Source organism: Lycorma delicatula, chromosome 4 (assembly GCF_047948215.1).
Source record: "Lycorma delicatula isolate Av1 chromosome 4, ASM4794821v1, whole genome shotgun sequence".
NCBI lineage: Eukaryota > Metazoa > Arthropoda > Insecta > Hemiptera > Fulgoridae > Lycorma > Lycorma delicatula.
The window spans coordinates 9985697-10005848 of NC_134458.1; the positions used below are offsets into that span (position 1 = coordinate 9985697).

Here is a 20152-nt window from a genome sequence, read left to right on the forward strand (position 1 = left end):
CGAGAAGGCCTATTTGAGTATAAAGACACTCCCCTGGGTGGCGTAATACCAACAAGTCGGTCCGGCCCAGGGGAGCTCAGAGGAAAAAATAAAAAATAAAAATAAAATAAAATTAAAAAAATAAAAATGGAGGAACTCCAGCATATCATCCTAATGGGAGAACAGGAGTGGATGGCAATAGCAAGATTCAATAAATGCATAATGGAAGAGCTAAGAGCTGGCGAAGAAGCCTTACGGAGACATCGGAGGGTGCCAGGGCAGACCGCCAACAGCCGAGTGTCTTGGGGGCCTCCTGAGTGTCTGGGGGTCATCTTGGTGCAGTGAAGCCATGGGCACTCTGTTCCTGGTGCTTGATTGCGTTCTTGTTACTATGGAAGGCAGTTGCCACTTGGTAAGTACTGGGCTGGTAAGTTCTGTGTTGTGAGTCTGTGTGATTTTTTACTCTAGGTGTTGGTTATTGTGGTTGCGTGAGTTATGTTGTGTGTGTTACCATGAGTGTTCAGAGTATGGAAAAAAAAATTTGTGTGTTAGGTGTGTTTTTTCCATGTGAGTGATGTGTGAGTGATTTGTTACTCCTTGTGTTGGTGTTATCCTTGGTCTTGAACGAATTGAATTGCATGAGTGTGTGTTTGTATGTTTCAGTTGTGATTGCAGTGACCAATTGTGTGTGCAAGCATTTTCACTCTTCCTGAAGTAATACTGCAAAGCGATTCCCAGGAAGGGCACAAACCCAGGGGTGGAGATTTAGTCAGTAGTGTGAAGGAACACATACGCACTTAATAACATCTTACGGAACCTGTTAGCGAGTCCAACACTGCTTCGGTACCTGTAAATGGAGTTCCTCCACCTCTAAAAAAAAATAAATTAAAAAAAAATTTCAGGAAAGCTAGTTACCCAAATCCTTGAACTAAATGATATGACAAAGCAAAAAAATACTGATGAACAAAATGATCCAGAATAAAAACTAAACTGCATAAATGGACTAGCACCATTATAAAACATCACAGACAAAGAAATAGTAAAACAGCTCTAAAAAGATTTTCTGGGGGAAAAAAATTTACTTGTATTGTGAAAAAGGATCATTTTTAAAATTTCTTCTTCCAAATTGTTATTTTGAAATTGAATAAAATAATTTTAGAGGTCAATGTAATAAAGATACAAATAATAACCATTATGGCTGTGTTGATAAGATAAGTTTGATGATTCACTATCAGTAATGTTATTTTGCTTTAGAAGCCTACTTCATAGAAAAATTTTGGCAGCAAAGGCAAGAGAATGATTCTGATAGCTTTAGTATACAACTGTATTCAATTTTTTCTCTATGCGCAGAATTTCATCACACATACATTAATGAACAGTTCATTATACTCATTCATGATTTTTTTCCAACATAGTATCTGTAACTATACTGGAAAATAAGATATGGAAACGTACAACAGTAGAATTTAAACTGTGTATTGAGCTAACTATTACTTTGATTCAGTTAGACAATTTCAGTAACTTCATAGTATTAATGAATTTGCAGTCATATTCTACATTCACTAGCCTCCATAAAGGAAAGGCTCCAAACTCTCAGATGGTAGGAAATACATCTCTTGTACTAGAGATTACTCTATAATTACTACAATTGGAATTGTGGATAATTGTTGAAGCTAGATTTTTAATACAGTCATCATGCAGAATATTGCAGATTAATGCTGATACTCTGCTATTAAAATATGAATGTACGTAATGGTTCTGTTCTTGACATAATCTGATAAAACATTCATTATCATTAATTCTTTATATTAAGGACAGAGTAGAGAGGAAACTAATTGAAAAGGTACTTTTTTATAAAGGGTTTAATGTAGAATGATACCACCTGTGAGGTTTGTCAATAGTTCCCATAAAACCTACAAACATTTTATAAACTCATACTGAAAATCTTTGGAAAAAATAATTTTTGGTCTATTAAAAATAAAAAGTCTGTTAATAAATTTAATATTTTATAAGCTACATAAGATGATAATTCCACTTTAAACAATATTTAGAGTATTACAGGAACTCTGAAAACTAAAGGATGTGAATTAAGATAAAGTGTCTATATCTGTAGCCACATTTATTAAACTAGTTTCCATAAACCATCACATTTAAACAACTTTGTGTGCAGTTTTACACATGCTGTTGGCATTTGTTTGCAAATGATTGTAACATAGCTGTCTGTGCCTCTCAACATTTGTTTTATTATAAACAAATGTACAATAGTTCTAAGTTATATAAATGAAATTGGTTGATGTGTAACAGTTAATTTTGCTTGCTTCTGAGTATGTGTTGCTGTTGGTGAACTGATGAGGTGGGAGTATGTAGGATAAGGAGAGAAATGAATAGTTCATTCTGGCAGTCTTTTACTGCATGCACACACACACACACACTGTCTATGTCTCTTATGCGAGCATACGTTTGTGTTTCACCCCACACCGGCACTGCAATAGTATATCTGTCCCTTACCCATGTTTAAAAAACCCCTTCCAACCTTTGCCAAAACTACATGAATAAAATTTAGACTTACAGTAATTAATTTTTACTTCAACTATTAAATGAACAACAATGAATGGTATTATACAATATAATAACATATAAATCACAGAAGATGATGTTAGGAGCGGGGAGGATGTTAGGAGGATGTTAGGAATAATAAAAGAACTAATAGTAAATCTTTCAACACAATTCTCAAGTCTTGTCATACTTTCTTTACATGAATGGCTGCCTATTTGCTATCAGCCAAACATATGCTCCAGTTTGGATAACTAAAATACTGTATGGAATAATTGATAAGTCATGCATATTGAGTCAATGGTACCTTCTACTTATAGTGGAAGTTTACTTCAAAAAGATAAATTGGGTTTATACAAGAAGTGTGTGCTCAAGTGATGTTTACCTTGAAAAATAGTAAACTTAACTATTTAAGTTTGCCTAGTAAGAATAAGAATAATTTCACTTAAAGTATTAAACACAAGTTTCATTTAAAATTTTGTAAAAGTTACACAGACCAAATTATTATTAAATTTACAGGAGTGGAAACAAATTACTCTAGTGTAACGAACTTATTTGGTAGTGTTGCTATCTTGAATTTTTTTTTCAGTTGTTTTGATATTTGTAATAAAAAATGTATAGCTATAAAAAATTAAAAGTAATAGTAAACTTATTAAATCATTTTTCCATTGTACAGTGGCAAGTGATTTATCAATTAGGTTTATTGATTTAAATGAAGTAATAATTCATATTTTCCAAATAAAAATTATACAGAGTGATTCAAAGAAACGGGAAATTTTGAAAGTTGTGTTGGTGGGTGATTGGTACCACTTGATAAGTGGCGCCAGCCTCTCTAACCTAACCTGCCATTTAGTTGTCATGGATCCTTGGAGTGGTGCGCAACGTGCATTTGCTATCAAAGCGTTTTACAAAAACAATGACTGTGGAGGGAGCGCGTAGAGAATTTCGCCGTCATTTTAATCTAGGACGGCACGACCGTGTTCCATCAGCACATGCAGTTAAACCATGGATATCTAATTTTGAGGAAACCGGTTCGGCAATGAAAAAAAAACCTCCAGGCCGTGAGCGAACCGTCCGTACACCACAGAATGTTCAAGCTTTACAAGATGCTGTCACACGAAGTCCACATCGGTCAATCCGTCGTCTCTCAGCATCTTTACAATTCCATAGTTAAAGTGTTCGAAGAATGTTAGTGAAGGACTTGCAATTCCATCCATACAAGTTGCAGATCGTCCAGGAACTGAAACCGAACGATGCAGTTGTGCGAGCACAATTCTGTAATGTAATGCTTCAGAAGATAAATGATAACGAAGAGTTTGTTCACGAACTGTGGATGTCAGACGAAGCGCATTTCTACCTCAGTGGATTTGTTAACAAGCAAAATTTCAGATAATGGGCACAATAAAATCCTACGCAGCTACACCAGCGTCCTTTGCACAGCCAGAAAGTGACCGTGTGGTGAGCTATTTCATCTTACGGTGTTATAGGCCCTTCTTTTTTTGAGGATGACAACGGTCTTGCGATTACAGTGACGTTGGCTCGTTACTTAGCCGTGCTTGAAACCTTTGTTGTGGAACAACAAAAGAGATTTCCACCGATTCTTAACACAGCCTGGTTTCAACAAGACGGAGCAACGTCACATACTGCACGAATATCGATGGCAGCTGTACGCCGATTGTTTGGACAACGTGTCATTTCACGAAATGGTGACATTAGATGACCTCCCAGATCGCCTTATCTCTCAGCTTGCGATTACTTTTTGTGGGGTCACCTTAAAATCAAAGTGTTCCACAGTAGACCTGCTACAACAGAAGAACTGAAGGCAAAGATCCGAGAAGCAATTGCGAAAATTCCAGTTGAGATGTTACGTCAAACCACGAACAATTTAACGAAGAGACTTCGTGAGTGTTTACGTAGAAGACCTGCAAGATGTCATCTTTAAAAAATAAACTAAAATGTATGTATCCTAAAATGGCAACATTTGTACAATTCCATGAAGTAAAATTCATTTTCTAAAAATAATTTTTCATTAACGTTATTTAATTTTTTAAATTTCCCGTTTCTTTGAATCACTCTGTATTATTATAAAGAACAATCTGTCTATAATACTGATAACAAAAAAGAACTTTTTTCTAATTACTAATTATAATTCATCATATTTAACTCATTTAGATTGAATAGATTTTTACGGTATTTTACGAACAGCAAACGTTTGAGAAAAATTTCACATCTATTTAAAGTAGTAAGAAGATTATTAATTATACTAACCTATGGTAGATGATATTTTGGACAAATAGATGATATTTTGGATGTATTTTGGACAAATTTATATTTAAGAGTTTTAATTTTACAGTAATACCACAATACTGCTTTCTTGTGGTTAATTTAATATCCAAAAGTTTTTTTTTAAAAATGTATTTGCATATTAATACATATACATACAACTGATAAATGGGACTTAATTACTTGATCCAGTCTGCTGGCATCAGTGGAAGATCCTTCAGTATCAGCAGTATCCATTGAATCAAATGATGTATCTTCAAGAGAAGTTTGATGCGTATGAGGATGTCGTTGATTTCTTGCATCCATTTTATGTAATCGCAGACTTAATATATTACGGTATGTCTGTCGTCGAGCTTCATAGGAAGGTAACTGTAATAAGTGTGGAGGCCATTTACCACTCTCATCAAGCAATGGTTCTGTGTTTGATTCAAAAGATGTTGTGTGGCTTCCTGTTATTTCCATCTCTATAAAAAAAATTATTGTAATTATTACTGAAATTGTTTATATGTATATATATTTTATTAATCGGATCAACCTAAGTACAGAATAAATGTACTTAGGTTGATCAGATTAATATAATTTGTATAGTGCAGAGGAATATGATTCTCAAAAGGATCAATTAAGAGAAAAAAAAAATATATATATATATATATATATATATCTGTTTTTTTTAATTTCAATTTTTAACTTATTCAATCAATATAGTTCACACTGAATTGTAAAAAATACTGATCTGCCTACTGAATAACTGCTGTTATTACTGTATTTTTATGTATTTCATGTACATTTATATTAAATATATAAGATTCATATTTTATACATGTACTACACAAAAATTTGCAAGAACTATTATATGAGTAAATCTATTACATGAAAAAATCTTTAAATACAAAGTTAGAGAAACAAAATATTGCAAATTGAGAGAATTTTTTATTTAAACAGTAAAATTATGAACAATGACTGAAGTAAAGTAGTCATTAAAAGCATACTTTTTAAGTAAGGAGAGTTTTCATTTAAAAAAGAAGTCTGGTAGTATCAAATATAGATATGACAATTAGAAAGAAATTCTTGAACATATTTATGAGAAGGGTAGCATTTCACAACATTGAAACATGGTCAGAAGACAAAACAGAAACAAAAGAAGAGACCTTGTCAAATGTGATGTTAAAAATTAGATGGGTCAATAAAATTCAAAATGATCTAAAGCCAATTTGAAGAGGTCTTTAGATGGGGATTGTAGGGAAGAGAAATTTGTGGGAGAATCTAGTAAACAAACTAGGTAGCTGGGTAGTATATTAAGACAACCCACCAGAGAGTGAGGGAGGTGTAAAAGGTAGTAAACTTCTGAGGAAGACAAAGTCTGGAATATATAAAACAAATTAATGAGGTGTAGCATGTAGTAAATGTGTTGACCAGAAAAAATTAGCACAGAACAGAAAGAAATGGAGAATAGCACCAAACCACCGGGCTGATGATTTAAAAAAAAATAATAAAATGACAAACGATCTCATATTCTAGTTTTGAACACAAAAGTTTAGAGTATATCCATCCAAGTATTGTAGTATGGGCAAACTATTGAATACAATAAGTACCAACAATTAAAAGAATTAATTTGACAATTAAATGTCTGTAAATTCCACATAATTTTAACATCTATAATTTTTCCAGAATATTTCATTTGGCCAGATTGTTCATTAATACTGCAATTACAATACTGTGAATCACAGCTCAACAAGTGGTATTACAGTGGATAAGGACCAAAAAAAGAAAGACAATGAAGAATTTAAATATACTAGTTTAGATGCATTTAAAATGAGTCCAATACATTCAAAATTTTGCTATCTAGACAACCTGATGAAAATGACATAGATATTTGTTATTGCAGTATTATTCATTTATACTCTACTAGTCACTGTGTTCTGATAAAATAAGACCTGGAATTTTTATGAATCTTTAGGCAGATTTTAAATTTGCCTAGAAGTGAACAGTTCTACTTTTTCTAATTTATTTCTTTATGATTGTCCTAGTTTGTTGTTTATTATTATCACCAAACTTTAAAAATGAATAAAATTATTGTACTGTGCTTCTCAAGTAAAAATAATGTTGTTAACTGCATGTAAAACTAAAATGACTATAGTAACATTTTATGTTGCCAACATGTAAAATTTCTGGAGGAGACTTGCAATATAAAATTATTTTTGAATGATAAAATTGAATTCCTGTATAACAAAATTAAACCATACTATTTTGCTTTGAAACATCTAAATAAGATACTAAGTTCATAAACATTAGTAATTATTTGTTATAACTGTGTGCATTTCCATCTAAAATATTCCTTACATATGAGACCCTTCAAAAAGTCTTATACATTTAGTAAAATAAATATCCCAGTTTTCCATACATCTATCTATATCTACAAATCTGGTATTTAGCTAAAAAATGACTCATTCATTTAAAAAAAAATTTAATATCCACCACTATCAAACCAGATTGTAATTTTTGGGGTAATACAGCACAGTACAGTAGCATGCAAATTAATCCGAACCCATATGTTATTTAATAAAAAGTAATTTTATTTACAAAAAAACTATTCTTGTACAACTTGTGAATATCTAGAAATTAATAGCCTTCCTTTATTCTTAATCATTTCATGTACATGATTTGGCATCAGTTCAAGAGTACTATATGTTTTTTGATTTCTTCATCATGAAACCATACCGACATTATTGCTTTAATGAGGTCAGTTTTTCCAGTATATTTCGGTTTTGAAAGTCGTTTTTTGATTACTGCTCAAAGATTCTCAATTGGGCTTAATTCTGAAGAGTTGCCTGGCCCCAAAGGGCACTTTAATGTTCCATTCTTCAAAAAATATTTCAATTTTTTTGGCAGTATGGCATGGCACTAAATCTTGATAGAGCACTCTGTTACCTTCTGGGAATTTGTTTTGAAATTGTGTCACAACCCTTTCTTTCAGAATCTTGATTATCCATCACTTTTCAACATACCATCTACTGGAAGTAATGAGCCTTCAAATGTGAAATAATCCCAAAATATTTTTTTTCTAGGGATGCTTAACTGATTGTTGAGTATGAGTTGGTGATGTATTTTCATCTGATGCTTTTCTAACCTTTGGAACCCTTTGCCCCTGAACGTAAAAATGTGACTCATCGAAAACATAAATTTTCCCAATCTTTTTTGGTCCAATTAGCATGTGCTTTTGACTCACAAGACCGGGTGTTAAAAGCTGCTTTTTATCTGGCTGATGAGCTTTCTAACATTTACAAGAAGTTGGCGTCATCTGTAAATTTGTTCCACTGCCTGCTAATTATCAATTTAAGTCCACAGCAGATAATTTTGGATGAAGTTTACTTTTTCATACTAAAAACCAATCCTGTGTTCGAGTAGGTCACATTTTGTTTTAGGTGAAAATGAACCAGTTTCTTTAAATTGTTTTAAAATAGCATTCACTGTCCCTAGTCTAACACTACACTCAGAAGCTATCTGTAATTATGTCATACTGGTATTCTTACAAAGAGAAACAATTTTTGAACACTTTCTTGGAGTTACATACATTATTATATATTAATGACATGCAGAACAAAAAAAAAAAAGAAATGATTTTGTAACAAAAAATGAAATAAACTTTCACAAATATTATTTATAACATGAAAATTGCTAAATAACCAAGCAATAATCTTACTTTCCCAGACAACTTAAAGAATGAGTGTGGTCAAGCAGTGTAGCCACAAAATATAAATAAACAAAAAATTCCCTGTTGGATTAGTTTGCACACTACTGTACTTTGGTATATAGGAAAAGAAAGGGTGACATTATTTTTTTATATTTTCCATAAATTACTGATCCATTTAAAAACTTTTCCTACAATTTATTTAAAATAAAATAATTTTCTTTTATAGAATCAATATTATTATATCAATAAGTTTTCAAATAATACTATTTAAAAAAAACCCTTATTCCTTTTTATCTTCATTTAACATGTAGTTAAGTAGTATGTATGTATCTTCACATGCTTAAGTAGTTTTCAGTCAAGTAGTCAGTTTTTTGTGCTGAGTTTATTTATTTATTGTGTTCATGCATTTGCTTTACTATTATTTATTCATTTTGTTTATACATAAAAAAAAATAGTTGATTGTTAATTTATAAAAATGTTTTACTTGCCATCAACAGTGACTAGCGCAATAATCAAAGATCTTTAGAAAAACAAAATTAATAACACAAAAAACTTTACAGTTAATTTTGATTCTGTGGTAATTTAAAGGGATTTGCGATGTTATTTGTCCATAATGATGAGCTATGAAGATTAAAAAAACTATTAGCTTTTTAAATTGCGCAGTGAAAAACACAATGTTGTAGGGTAATGAAGAAATACATCACTGAAAACATTATGGCAAAAATAAACCAAAATTTGTTGAAGTTTGTAATTTAAATTTAATAATTATGTAAAAATCTGAAGGAATTAACCATTGATTATAAATACTGATATGGATTCCCACTGAAGCAGCAGACCGTATTTTCTCTTCATTTTTAAGTTTCTTTATCTTTCTTATTTCTAAGTAGTGTTCCCTTTGCTTATTGCTATAATGTATGAAATTTCATCCAAGTGAATAAATGATTAAATAAAGTATGAGCTACTATTTCATTGTTTCATGGTGACTAGTCCACTGAACAAGAACTCACAGTACAATAATATCTCAATAGAACATAGGCAACCTCTTGAGTAAGGAACTACAAATAAACACATTACTTGGTATAATTGGGCCCATTACAAGTAATTTTGGGTAAAAATGTTGTAAACATAAAATTTTGAAGTATAAATTAAAGTCAAAAAGAGGATTCATGTTAAAAAATCATTTGGAACAAATTAGAACAAACAAACCCAAAAATTATATGAAATATAATGGATCTCTGGCAACAAATTTTTATTTAATTAATAATGTAGTGCCTCAAAACAGGCTATAAACTGTAACTGTGAGACAATAATTTTTTTTAATGTTTCATTTAATGACTTTTTTTGAAAAATGGTTTATGAATTCTGATAACCTACAAAGACTAAACAACATCATTTGTCGTGCAATCCAATGCAAAAAGTGATCTGACCTGTGGAGTAGGTCAGATTTGTTTGTATTCTAAACTGCATTATAAAGTGATACTCTCAATCTGATTTAATTTTAAAAACCAGTTTAGAATATTGCTTATTTAAATTATTTACAATTTTTTTTTTTTAATAATTTAATACTAAATATTACTGAATAAGGAAAATATAATTCTTTTATAAAAGGATACATTTTTATTTTTATAAGAATACAGATGAAATGGAAAGTGAAAATTATTGGAATAACAACAATTTTAATCTGTTATTTTCTCCTTGAGAAAAATATTTAAATTCAGCTAGAGTTACTATATTTATTAAAAAAATGTTTATAATTGAATAATAATTATAATAAAAAAAAAATACATTCTATCTTAGCTGTCAGCTGCAGTTACTAATAAGTAGAGCTGGTTGCTCTATCAGATATAAAAAGGTTGAATTTTGATATGATACGTACAACATAGTAAACAAAAACCATAACTTGGCTAGTATAAGCAGTTGAATTTTTATAAAGGAGAAGTTATGCCAGAAGTCAACCGCTTCAGGACATACACTGCTATTATACCACTGAGGCATAGTCTGCAGTCAACATGTTGAATCGATAAAAATCCTACAATTGGGCTTGTCCAAACAAAGGAAGACTGCACTAGAGTAATGTGATTAACTGAACCCAAACGACCAAAGTATATGGATATCATAAAAATTCAAATCAAAGTAAGGTAAAATATTAAGCTAAATAATAATGAACAACTCAAGTTATTTATAAAGACGTTTATTAACAGGAGGTCAAACATTTAGTGATATTAAGAAAAGTAGCTCCCACATGTGATAAAAAGAGAAGGAAATAAGCATAATAATCTGTATGTAATTGTAATACAATAAAAGAACATTTTTGTAAAAACTATCTAACTTTCTTATACTGATACATTACCTGGAGACTGATCAGGAGATGATTGTGGCTGCAAGTTAGGGTCTGGAAGTTCCATTGGTGCTGCAGATTTTAAAGATGGAGTTGGAGGAGGTGCAGTTGGAGTGTTCAGTAGATGTTTCTTATCTTCATCTTCTTCAAATGTTGCTCTTAACTGCCACAGCATTTTATATTGCTGCTACAAATGAAAATAATAATGTATAGTTTATGAATTTATTTTTTCTTGGATTATAGTCCCATCAATTACAAACCATAAACATATTTTTTTCTTATCTCAACCTTGGTGAAAGATTAAGTAGTAATTAAAACACAATCATGTATTTTATACATTTATTCAGCAAAGGTATACAATTAAAGAATAAAAATTATAAAAAAGAAAACAGTGTTTAATTGAATCAGAATTTCAGTTAAAACTTAAAACACACAAATAATTGGAACATTTATTATACAAAGTGAAATTTTGTGAACAGTTAATTACAGCTGTCTTTCTAAACACCTAAAAATATATTTCAAGAAGATCTTTTCAAAACTATAATCCAGTTCCTTCCTCAGTATTGCTGCAGTGTTAACAATGTATCTTTTGTGGATAATAAATTTGACATGTATTCTTTGTGAATTAATATGAGTCTGTTTTTTGTTCAATGCAGTATCTAGAATACTGACTTTTTATATTCTGAATCCTAATTTTTGTACTCCTGGGTTTGTATGTTTGTCATTGTGTGCTTTGTTATTATATTGTGTGATCTAATTTTGTAATTTTGAAATTAACACAAAAATATTCTTTCCTGAAAATAATGATAATTTTTATAAATATTTATTGATGAATGAATCTTTAGTCACTGGGTGTATCTTTATTTTTCATTCTGTATTTAATGTAACATATTAGCCATAAGTGTAGATACATTGTCATTAATATATGTAGTTATTTAATTTATTTGAACTAAGTTATTTAAATAAGTTTTACAAGGAAGATTTCCACTGGTAGAGGTACTGGTATTGGTGTGTGTGTGTAAAACCATTTTGAGTTTGACATAGGTGGCCAGTCTGTTAGTCTTCCCATGGAGAGATTGACAGTTTGAGGCCTGACCAAAGAAGTTGTATTCTTACGCAAATGGATCTTTGATGTTTTCCTCAACAAGTATCCTGTAGTTGGGTTCTAGTTAACAATCCTTCCAGGCTTGGTGAATCAAGGCTGTAAGAAGCTACAGACACACTTATTGCTTGAACAAGGCATGCAGCCACTTGTGGATCCTGATTCAAGAAAACTGCATTAAATATCTCAAGATTTTCAGAATATCTTATGAATGAATCAATCAAGGATTAATGTGCTATTATTATGTAATATAATGTAATATATCAAAAATGTGATTTATTGTTACAGGTAAAACAATTTTATAGCAACTTTAACATTTATATTGAACCTGGGAAACAATCGTAAAGGAACAGCACCTACTAATTTCTATGTTGTGGAAGAATTGTATATGTAACTAAACATGTTGTAATCAGTCTGCAGTTTGCCAGTAAGCTTAGCTCATCATCTTAACATAATAATGCTGTAGTGGTAAATAGTAGCCAGTGTGTTCACTCAAAGGAGTGAATCCCTTCTTCACAAGGGCAAAATATTTATAAAACTTATGACGCATGCATTTAATTGGCTCAGAGTTGTAATGAAATTAATCTATCACTTCCAATTACGTACCATGAAGATAAGGTATACAAAATTATGGATCATATTAGAATTAAATAATCGATATCATGAGTCATGGATAAGATATTGGGACAATCCTGACAAAGCATTGAGCAAGTAAGAAATGTTAGCCATTTGTTCCCGAGTAAGATTGAAAAGCACATCTCTTTTCTTACAACCTGATGATACCAAAATACCAAGAATGTCTTTGAGAGTAGTAATCTGTAAACTGAAGGTATGAAGTAAGGACAAAATGCAAACAGATGAAGTGATGTTTAATTAACTGGTTCCCAAAGCTCATTGAACTTAATGAATGCTGGCTGTAATTTCACTGCATGGTGTTGCCAATTTTAGTAGCTAATGATCCATAACTATTTGTGATACAAGGACAAAGATAATGATATCACAATAGTGGTATAATTTTAGTAATTACCTTTTGATATTATTAAACTTTATATCACTGTAAAAATGGCATTATGCATTTATAACTAATAAATAAATAAATAAGTAATTTTATAAAAATAATATAATTAGGAAAATCTATTTTAATTTCATTTCATAGCCTGCAGAGAAGGAAAATAAAGTCTAAAAACCATTACATTAAAGTCTAAAGTAACAGCTAATAATGTGAAGCTTTTTAAACTGAAAGAGCATTGTTTATTCCATAATTATGAAAAAACTGTAGTGGGTATTAAAAATAAGTAAAAAATTACATAATTTTTTACTATACAAAATTTTACGACATTCATATTAACCATTTTTTCATAAATGTGATGAAATATTTATTATTCAATAATTTAATAAAATTTGCTTGCTTCCAGCTAAAATACTGACAGAAGCAAAATATTGTAGATAAGATTATATATTAAATGTTTTACAGATATTTAACTCAAACTATTTTTCACAATTAACCTTTGATATTTGGCAAAATAATTATTGCATATACTGAATTATGAAAAATACTACTAACTTTTACGTTCAGCCTTGACTGAAAGAGTTATAAGAGGAAATTGTATCTCATTTCCTCTTGAAAATATGATTTTTAACTAAAAGATATTAATAACAAACTTAATCTCTGTTTAATAACTAGAGTATACATTTCTATCACAAGTAGCAAACTTTGTTCAATTGCTTTGTGGTTACAAGAGCAGGGCACATAATATCTTATTGATAACTAGAAATGTTTGATCCGACTACATCAAAATATAATAAAGAAGTTCTATATTTCAATTTATTTTGAAACGGTTACATTAATTTTAAAGAATATAGTTTTTAGAATGGTTATATGACATTTTTTTTTAATTATTGATCAATCAGGAGCAGCCACAATCATTATGATACACTAGTTACAACATTACAAAGTTAAGTAATATTAAGAATTATCTGTAAATAGGTAAGTAATTGTTCATTTATATTGCATATATCTGCTATTTTCTACAGAAATTTGACATTTAGCTAGGTGTAAATAAATCTTTTAGTTTAAACTTAGAAATACTTGGGGAAAATGAGCATAAAAAAATTAAATTAATAAGAAGTCAAACTTCATATTTAGCTGGCCATATGAAATATGAAACGGATTCAAATAATCATAAAACTAAAATTTTAGAAGTAGAAAAGAATGAAACTTATCAAAGTTCTTCCTGTAATAACATTTAAAAATAACGAAAAAGACATAAGCAATTAGTATAGACTTAAAAAAGAAATATGCAACCTAATAAACAACTGTTCCATAATCAAGAAGTTCGTTAGAACTTCGCCAGTAAGAGTCCGCAGAACTGGACGGCACGGCGAATCAACGAAATATGTTCACAGTTCTAAACATGTCCTAACCTAAAAGTGAAATGAAAAGGGAAAAATATTAAAAAATAAGGATGAAAACATTATATTTCAGTTCAGTTAAATTTGTGATAAAGAATACTTTCAAAAAATACCTCGCATTTTTTTGGACAATATTTTTTTCTTCCATTTGATGAACCGCTGAACTCGAATATGTCACTTATTCCTCAAAAAGGTGGGTTTACGAATCGCGCCGCTAGGTAACAATACTTGATAGTTCTAGGTAGTGTACAAAAACTTGATAATGTACTTGAAATAATAAAACTTAAAAGAAAATATACTACAGCTTGTTTTAATAGTAAATGTTCTTATGTAAATGGAAGTACTAAAGATGAAACAATTTTTTTTATTTCCATCACTTCATTAAAAAATAAGAAATACTTTACAAGAGATTATAGCTGCTAATAAAACACAAAAAACAGGAACAGTAGGAAAGTGTTGAAATGTGGCAACAAAGATTTGTTACATAAAACAGAAATAAATTCGTTTGGTAAGATGTTTATTCTACAATTAGAACTATTTGATGGAAAAATAAAATAAGTCCATTTAATAATAATAATACAAAAAGTGTGTCCACAGATACGATAAAAATAGAGAGTTCCAGTTACGAAGTAATAAGTGCAATATTACATCACGGATCTTCGATTCGAAAAGGTCATTATACTAGTTGTATTAAAAAAATAAAACTATGGTATGAAGTGAATAGTATTATCAACAAAAAAATTGGACGAGAAATTAAAAAAACGGTATATTTGTTTGTTCAAGAAAGGCAATAAATTTTAATAATAAATCATAAATAAAGATAACAAACAGTAATTCATAAAAAAAATAAAAAATAATCTAACAGAACGGAGTGACATCCAAAAGACTTACAATGAAATTGTATACCGTACAGTAAGAGTCTCGCAGATATCATTTCTTACACTTACCCGCCCGATTTCATTTATATGTAATAAATATAACATTTACAGAAATAATACATTTCTTATGATTATTCGTTGTTTAATAAACGAAAACGGCCGGTAAGAGTTTTATAACAAATTTTTCTATTTTTTGCTTATTATTATGCGGTGCTATAGGAGAATGTTATAAATCAGATGGGGGGATAAAGTGACAAATGATGAGGTGTTGCGGCAAATAGATGAAGAAAGAAGCATTTGGAAAAATATAGTTAAAAGAAGAGACAGACTTATTGTCCACATATTAAGGCATCCTGGAATAGTCGCTCTAATATTAGAGGGTCACGTAGAAGGAAAAAATTGTGCAAGTAGGCAACATTTGGAATATGTAAAACCAATTGTTAGGGATGTAGGATATAAGGGGAATACCGAAATGAAATGACTAGCACTAGATAGAGAATCTTGGAGAGCTGCATCAAACCACTCAAATGACTGATGACACAAAACTTTTTTTCGATAAGGGGCTACATGTTAACTTAAATAATATTTTTTGGGGATCTCCACCCTTCTGTTAGGGAAGGAACGGGTAAGAGAATTTTGATTGAATGACTGAAGACAAAAAAAAAATATGGAACGCTTAAACATTTTTTATTATCTATTACAAATATGTAACATGTATTTTTTTTTAACAGAATTCTAAATTAACAATATATTTTGATAATAGAAATGCATTGTCTAACTTTTTTGATATCAGTATAATTTTGTTAAAAACAGTTTTATTTATATTACAGAAATTTTTGTTTTTTGAGCGAAAGAAATGACATTTGTGAGACTCTTCCCGTACGGTTTACAATTTCATTGTAATTTTTTTGGATAATTAATATACCATGAAAATAACAGTTCAAACAGAAATGTGGTATTAATTACAAAACAAAACAAATAACAAAAACACAATAAAAATATTACACAAGAAACAAACAAAACATTATCTTTCACTTAAAGTTTAACCAATTTACTAACATTTTACTTAAAATTTTTAGTTTGAGAATTTAAATTAACATTGTCTATAAAAAAAGTCATATTAATTCAGTGTTTACATTTAACATATAGGCAGTTTCATTTCTACATGTACTAGCAGCAGGGGCGTGCGCAAGGGGCGATTACCGGGTTTGAAGGTTCCCCCCCTTTGAAGGTTCAAGTACTTTGTAATATTAGGCCTGTATAAAATAAACATACTATAAATTTACACATATATAATTGAGTATCTTTTTAAAAATCCATCGTATTCTCTTCTCTAATTTCTCACTGTCAGAATAACAAAATCTATCGACATAAAATACAGTCCGCCGCCCTTCCTTCTTCAATAATTTAATCCCTGTACTCGGAGCTGCTGCGCGTACAGTGTATCACTCTACGTGCGACAAAGTAACCGTCATTCAGCATTCTGCGAAGGCGGCAGTGCTCTCACTGGCGCGATGGGTGTCAAAGCAAATACCCCTCCTCGTCTACTGAAAGAGAGGAAAGATAATCAAAGCCGTTACGCTTACTAAGAAGGTACGATAATAATACCGACCTTGTAATAAAATAAGGCCGACATCATATAAACTTACTTGTTATTAAACATATTGTCGGGACAGCTCTGCAGTGGCAGCAGTGCATATATGAAATATTGTACATTGACGACCGGTATTCATTCGTTAGTCTGAGTTCAGATTTTGTTGTGGAACGTTCGTTTAACGTTTTGTGCATTTTGCAGTTCATATTTTAAAATAGAGACTTCACATTATCGTTCCGTGTTCTTTAATATATTCCAACTGGCGAGCCGAACTGGAGGCCATGAATCACTCATTCAACTTTGCACAACACGTTGGTTGGAAAGGTATAATTCCATGGCCACAGTGGTGGGATTGTACGACGCTATTATTGCAACCCTTCAAAGTATATCAGAACGGAATGACAAAAACTCATCCTCACAAGCAAAATTCACTTTTATGTGCTTTGACCAACTGTCAATATGTGATATTGCTGTTTTGTATTCAGAGACTGTTTTCTTTTATTCTCCCATTGTGTAAAGTCCTGAAGAATTCAACTATTGATCTCGTGGAAGCAGTGAACCTTGCTGAAGATATTAACAGTGAAATGAAATGTATACGCAAAAATATTGATGAATAATTTTCATTTGCGGTTCTAAAGTCTTGAAGAGATTGGGGTCTTCCATTCAAATCCCTTGCATGGCAGCGTGAGCAAAAAACCAAGTAAACTTGGACTTATCATCAGTGACACCAGAACTTTACTTCCGTGTCTCTACTTTTATTCGATTTCTGGATACCTTCATGCCCCAGCTAGATTCACGTTTCTTGAAACACAAGGAATTACTGAAAGGCTTCAGTACCTTTTACCTACGAACCCAGACTTTCTGCCCCTGCTGTGTCAACTTTATGCTTTCACTCTGCTAAATGTCTAAACATTTTTAGATGAGTCAAAAAGATATGGAGACAAAATAAGAGATGTATTTTCAGTATTTTTACTAATACACAATTTGGAGGAGAATCCTGCAACTTTTGGGTGGTATTACAAATTCCAAACTTACTAAATGCATGATGCTAAATCTGCCAGACAAAGTGCTACAAAGTAAAATTACGGATGCTAGCTGCTACATAATTGAATATGCTACATATTTTACACTATTTATGGGAAACCAGTTCACTGATGTTTTTAGCAATGGATAGCTTCATGGCGCTAGAAGTGTCATCCAGTAAGAAGTCAACCAGATTTTAGAAGTGTCACTGGAGATCTGTCAGAATTATCATATAATATGTCCAGAAGTGTGACACAGATTTCCTAAAATGATTTATATTCATACTTATGCATCAAGCTGAATAGTACATTTATTTATTTATGTTAATGAATGAAGTATTAAGAAAATGAACTGGCCTCATTATGAATACATAGTTATATGACATGAATATTATTGACTCTATGTAGGATAGCATACATATAATTATACAGTAGTGAGCAAATTAATCAGAACACAGGAAACTGTGTTTTCTTCAATGCTGTGGCTATACTGTTTGACCACACCCATTTTTAAGTTATCTGGGTAAGTAAGGTTATTGCTTAGTTATTTAGCAATTCTCATGTTATAAATAGTATTTTTTGTTCTGTGTCTTTAATATGTAATAATGTACATAACTCAAGGAAAGTGTTCAAAAATTGTTTCTCTTTTTGAGCATACCAGTATGACATAATGACAAATAGCTTCTGAGTGTGGTGTTAGACTAGGAAAAGTGAATGGTATTTTAAAACAATTTAAAATGCCTTTTCACCTCAAAGGAAAGGCAAATGTGGCTGTAAAATAAAAACTAATCTGACCCAAGTTTGATTATTAGGGGAAAAAATACTTAATCAAAAATTATTTGCTGTGGACTTAAATTGAGAATTAGCAGCCACTGGAACAACTGTTAGATGCCAACTTCTTGCAACTGGGTGGAAAGCTCATTAGCCAGATAAAAAGCAGCTTTTAACACTACCAATGTGAAAAAAAGGCTCTTGTGGGCCAAAGTACATGCTACCCGGACAAACAAGACTGGAAAAATGTTATTTCCTCCAAATTTTTATGTTCAGGAGTAAATGGTCCATACGTTAGAAAAGCATCAAATGAAAATACATCACTGACTCATACATAGCAATCAGTTAAACATTCCCAGAAAAAAAAATGTTTTGGGGTTATTTCACATTTGAAGGCTCATTACTTCCAGTAGGCAGTATGTTGAAAAGTGATGGATGTATCAAGATTCCGAAGGAAAGGGTTGTGATACAACTTCATAACAAATTCCCACAAGACAACATGGTCTGTTCCAACAACTGATGCCATGCCATATGCCAAAAAAGTGGAAATATTTTTTGATGAACAAAACATTAAAGTGCTCCTGTGGGGCCAGGCAACCCTCAGACTTAAACCCAATTGAAAATATTTCAGCAGTAGTCAAAAAATGACTTTCAAATTTGAATTTTACTGCAAAAATTTACCTCATTAAATCAATAATATCAGTATGGTTTCATAATAAAGAAATCAAAAAATGTGTAGTAGTATTGTTGAATCAATGTCAAATCATGTACATGAAGTAATTAAGAATAAAGAAGATGTATTAATTTCCAAATATTCACAAGTTGTACAAGTATGATTTTTTTTCTAAATAACATTACTTTTTATTAATTAACATTTGTAATCAGATTAATTTGCATGCTACTGTATGTATTAAAAGTTAAGTGGACTAATTTTCAATATTTATATGAAGTGACAAAAGAAAATCGGTAGATTATTCCTAAGTAAAGAATAGAAAATTTTATATCAATTTTGTTTAAAAGAATAGAACCAGTAATTAAGGTTAAGTTAGATTGTATATGTCTTTAAATTTGTTTGATTATAACCTTAACATCAAAGCACATGCAAAAGAAATATATATCACCTGAAAATTCCTGCCTATTGTAAAAAATTTTACAATCGTGTATATATATTTTTTTAGTTATTTTCCTGTATTAAATTTTATCAAATTATGTATTTTTAAAGGATCTAACTTTACTTTTCCAAATTTAATCTGTATAAAAAGTAAATATGAACTAAAATAAGTTTTAGTAAATAGTTAAAATTAACAATATTTTATGAATTAATTTTGTCAGTAAAATATTCTTATTACTCGACAGTTATTTAATATTAAGTAGAAGAAACATTGCTTTAACAGAATACAAACCCGTATACTCTCTTTGTCAGATTCCAAGTGAAGCATCAAATCATCTTCTACGAAATAATCTACCAAATTCACAACATTCACCTGTTAACAAAATAAAAATTTTAAATTTAGTTACTGTCATGATTA

General features: G+C 30.6%; 1 protein-coding gene across 7 annotated transcripts in view; it reads right to left on the reverse strand.

Moving 5' to 3' along the window:
• The window catches only part of LOC142323095 (uncharacterized), a 352611-nt gene that overhangs the window by 8583 nt on the left and 323876 nt on the right, over positions 1 to 20152 (reverse strand). For 6 of the 7 annotated variants that reach the window (XM_075362275.1, XM_075362273.1, XM_075362274.1 and 3 more), the window contains 3 exons: positions 20027 to 20107; positions 10857 to 11031; positions 4975 to 5279 (listed from right to left, as the gene is read on the reverse strand). In XM_075362275.1, the coding sequence (XP_075218390.1) occupies positions 4975 to 5279; positions 10857 to 11031; positions 20027 to 20107 (561 nt within the window). The remainder of the gene's footprint in view (positions 1 to 4974; positions 5280 to 10856; positions 11032 to 20026; positions 20108 to 20152) is intronic. The other variant, XM_075362276.1, reaches the window with a different exon arrangement.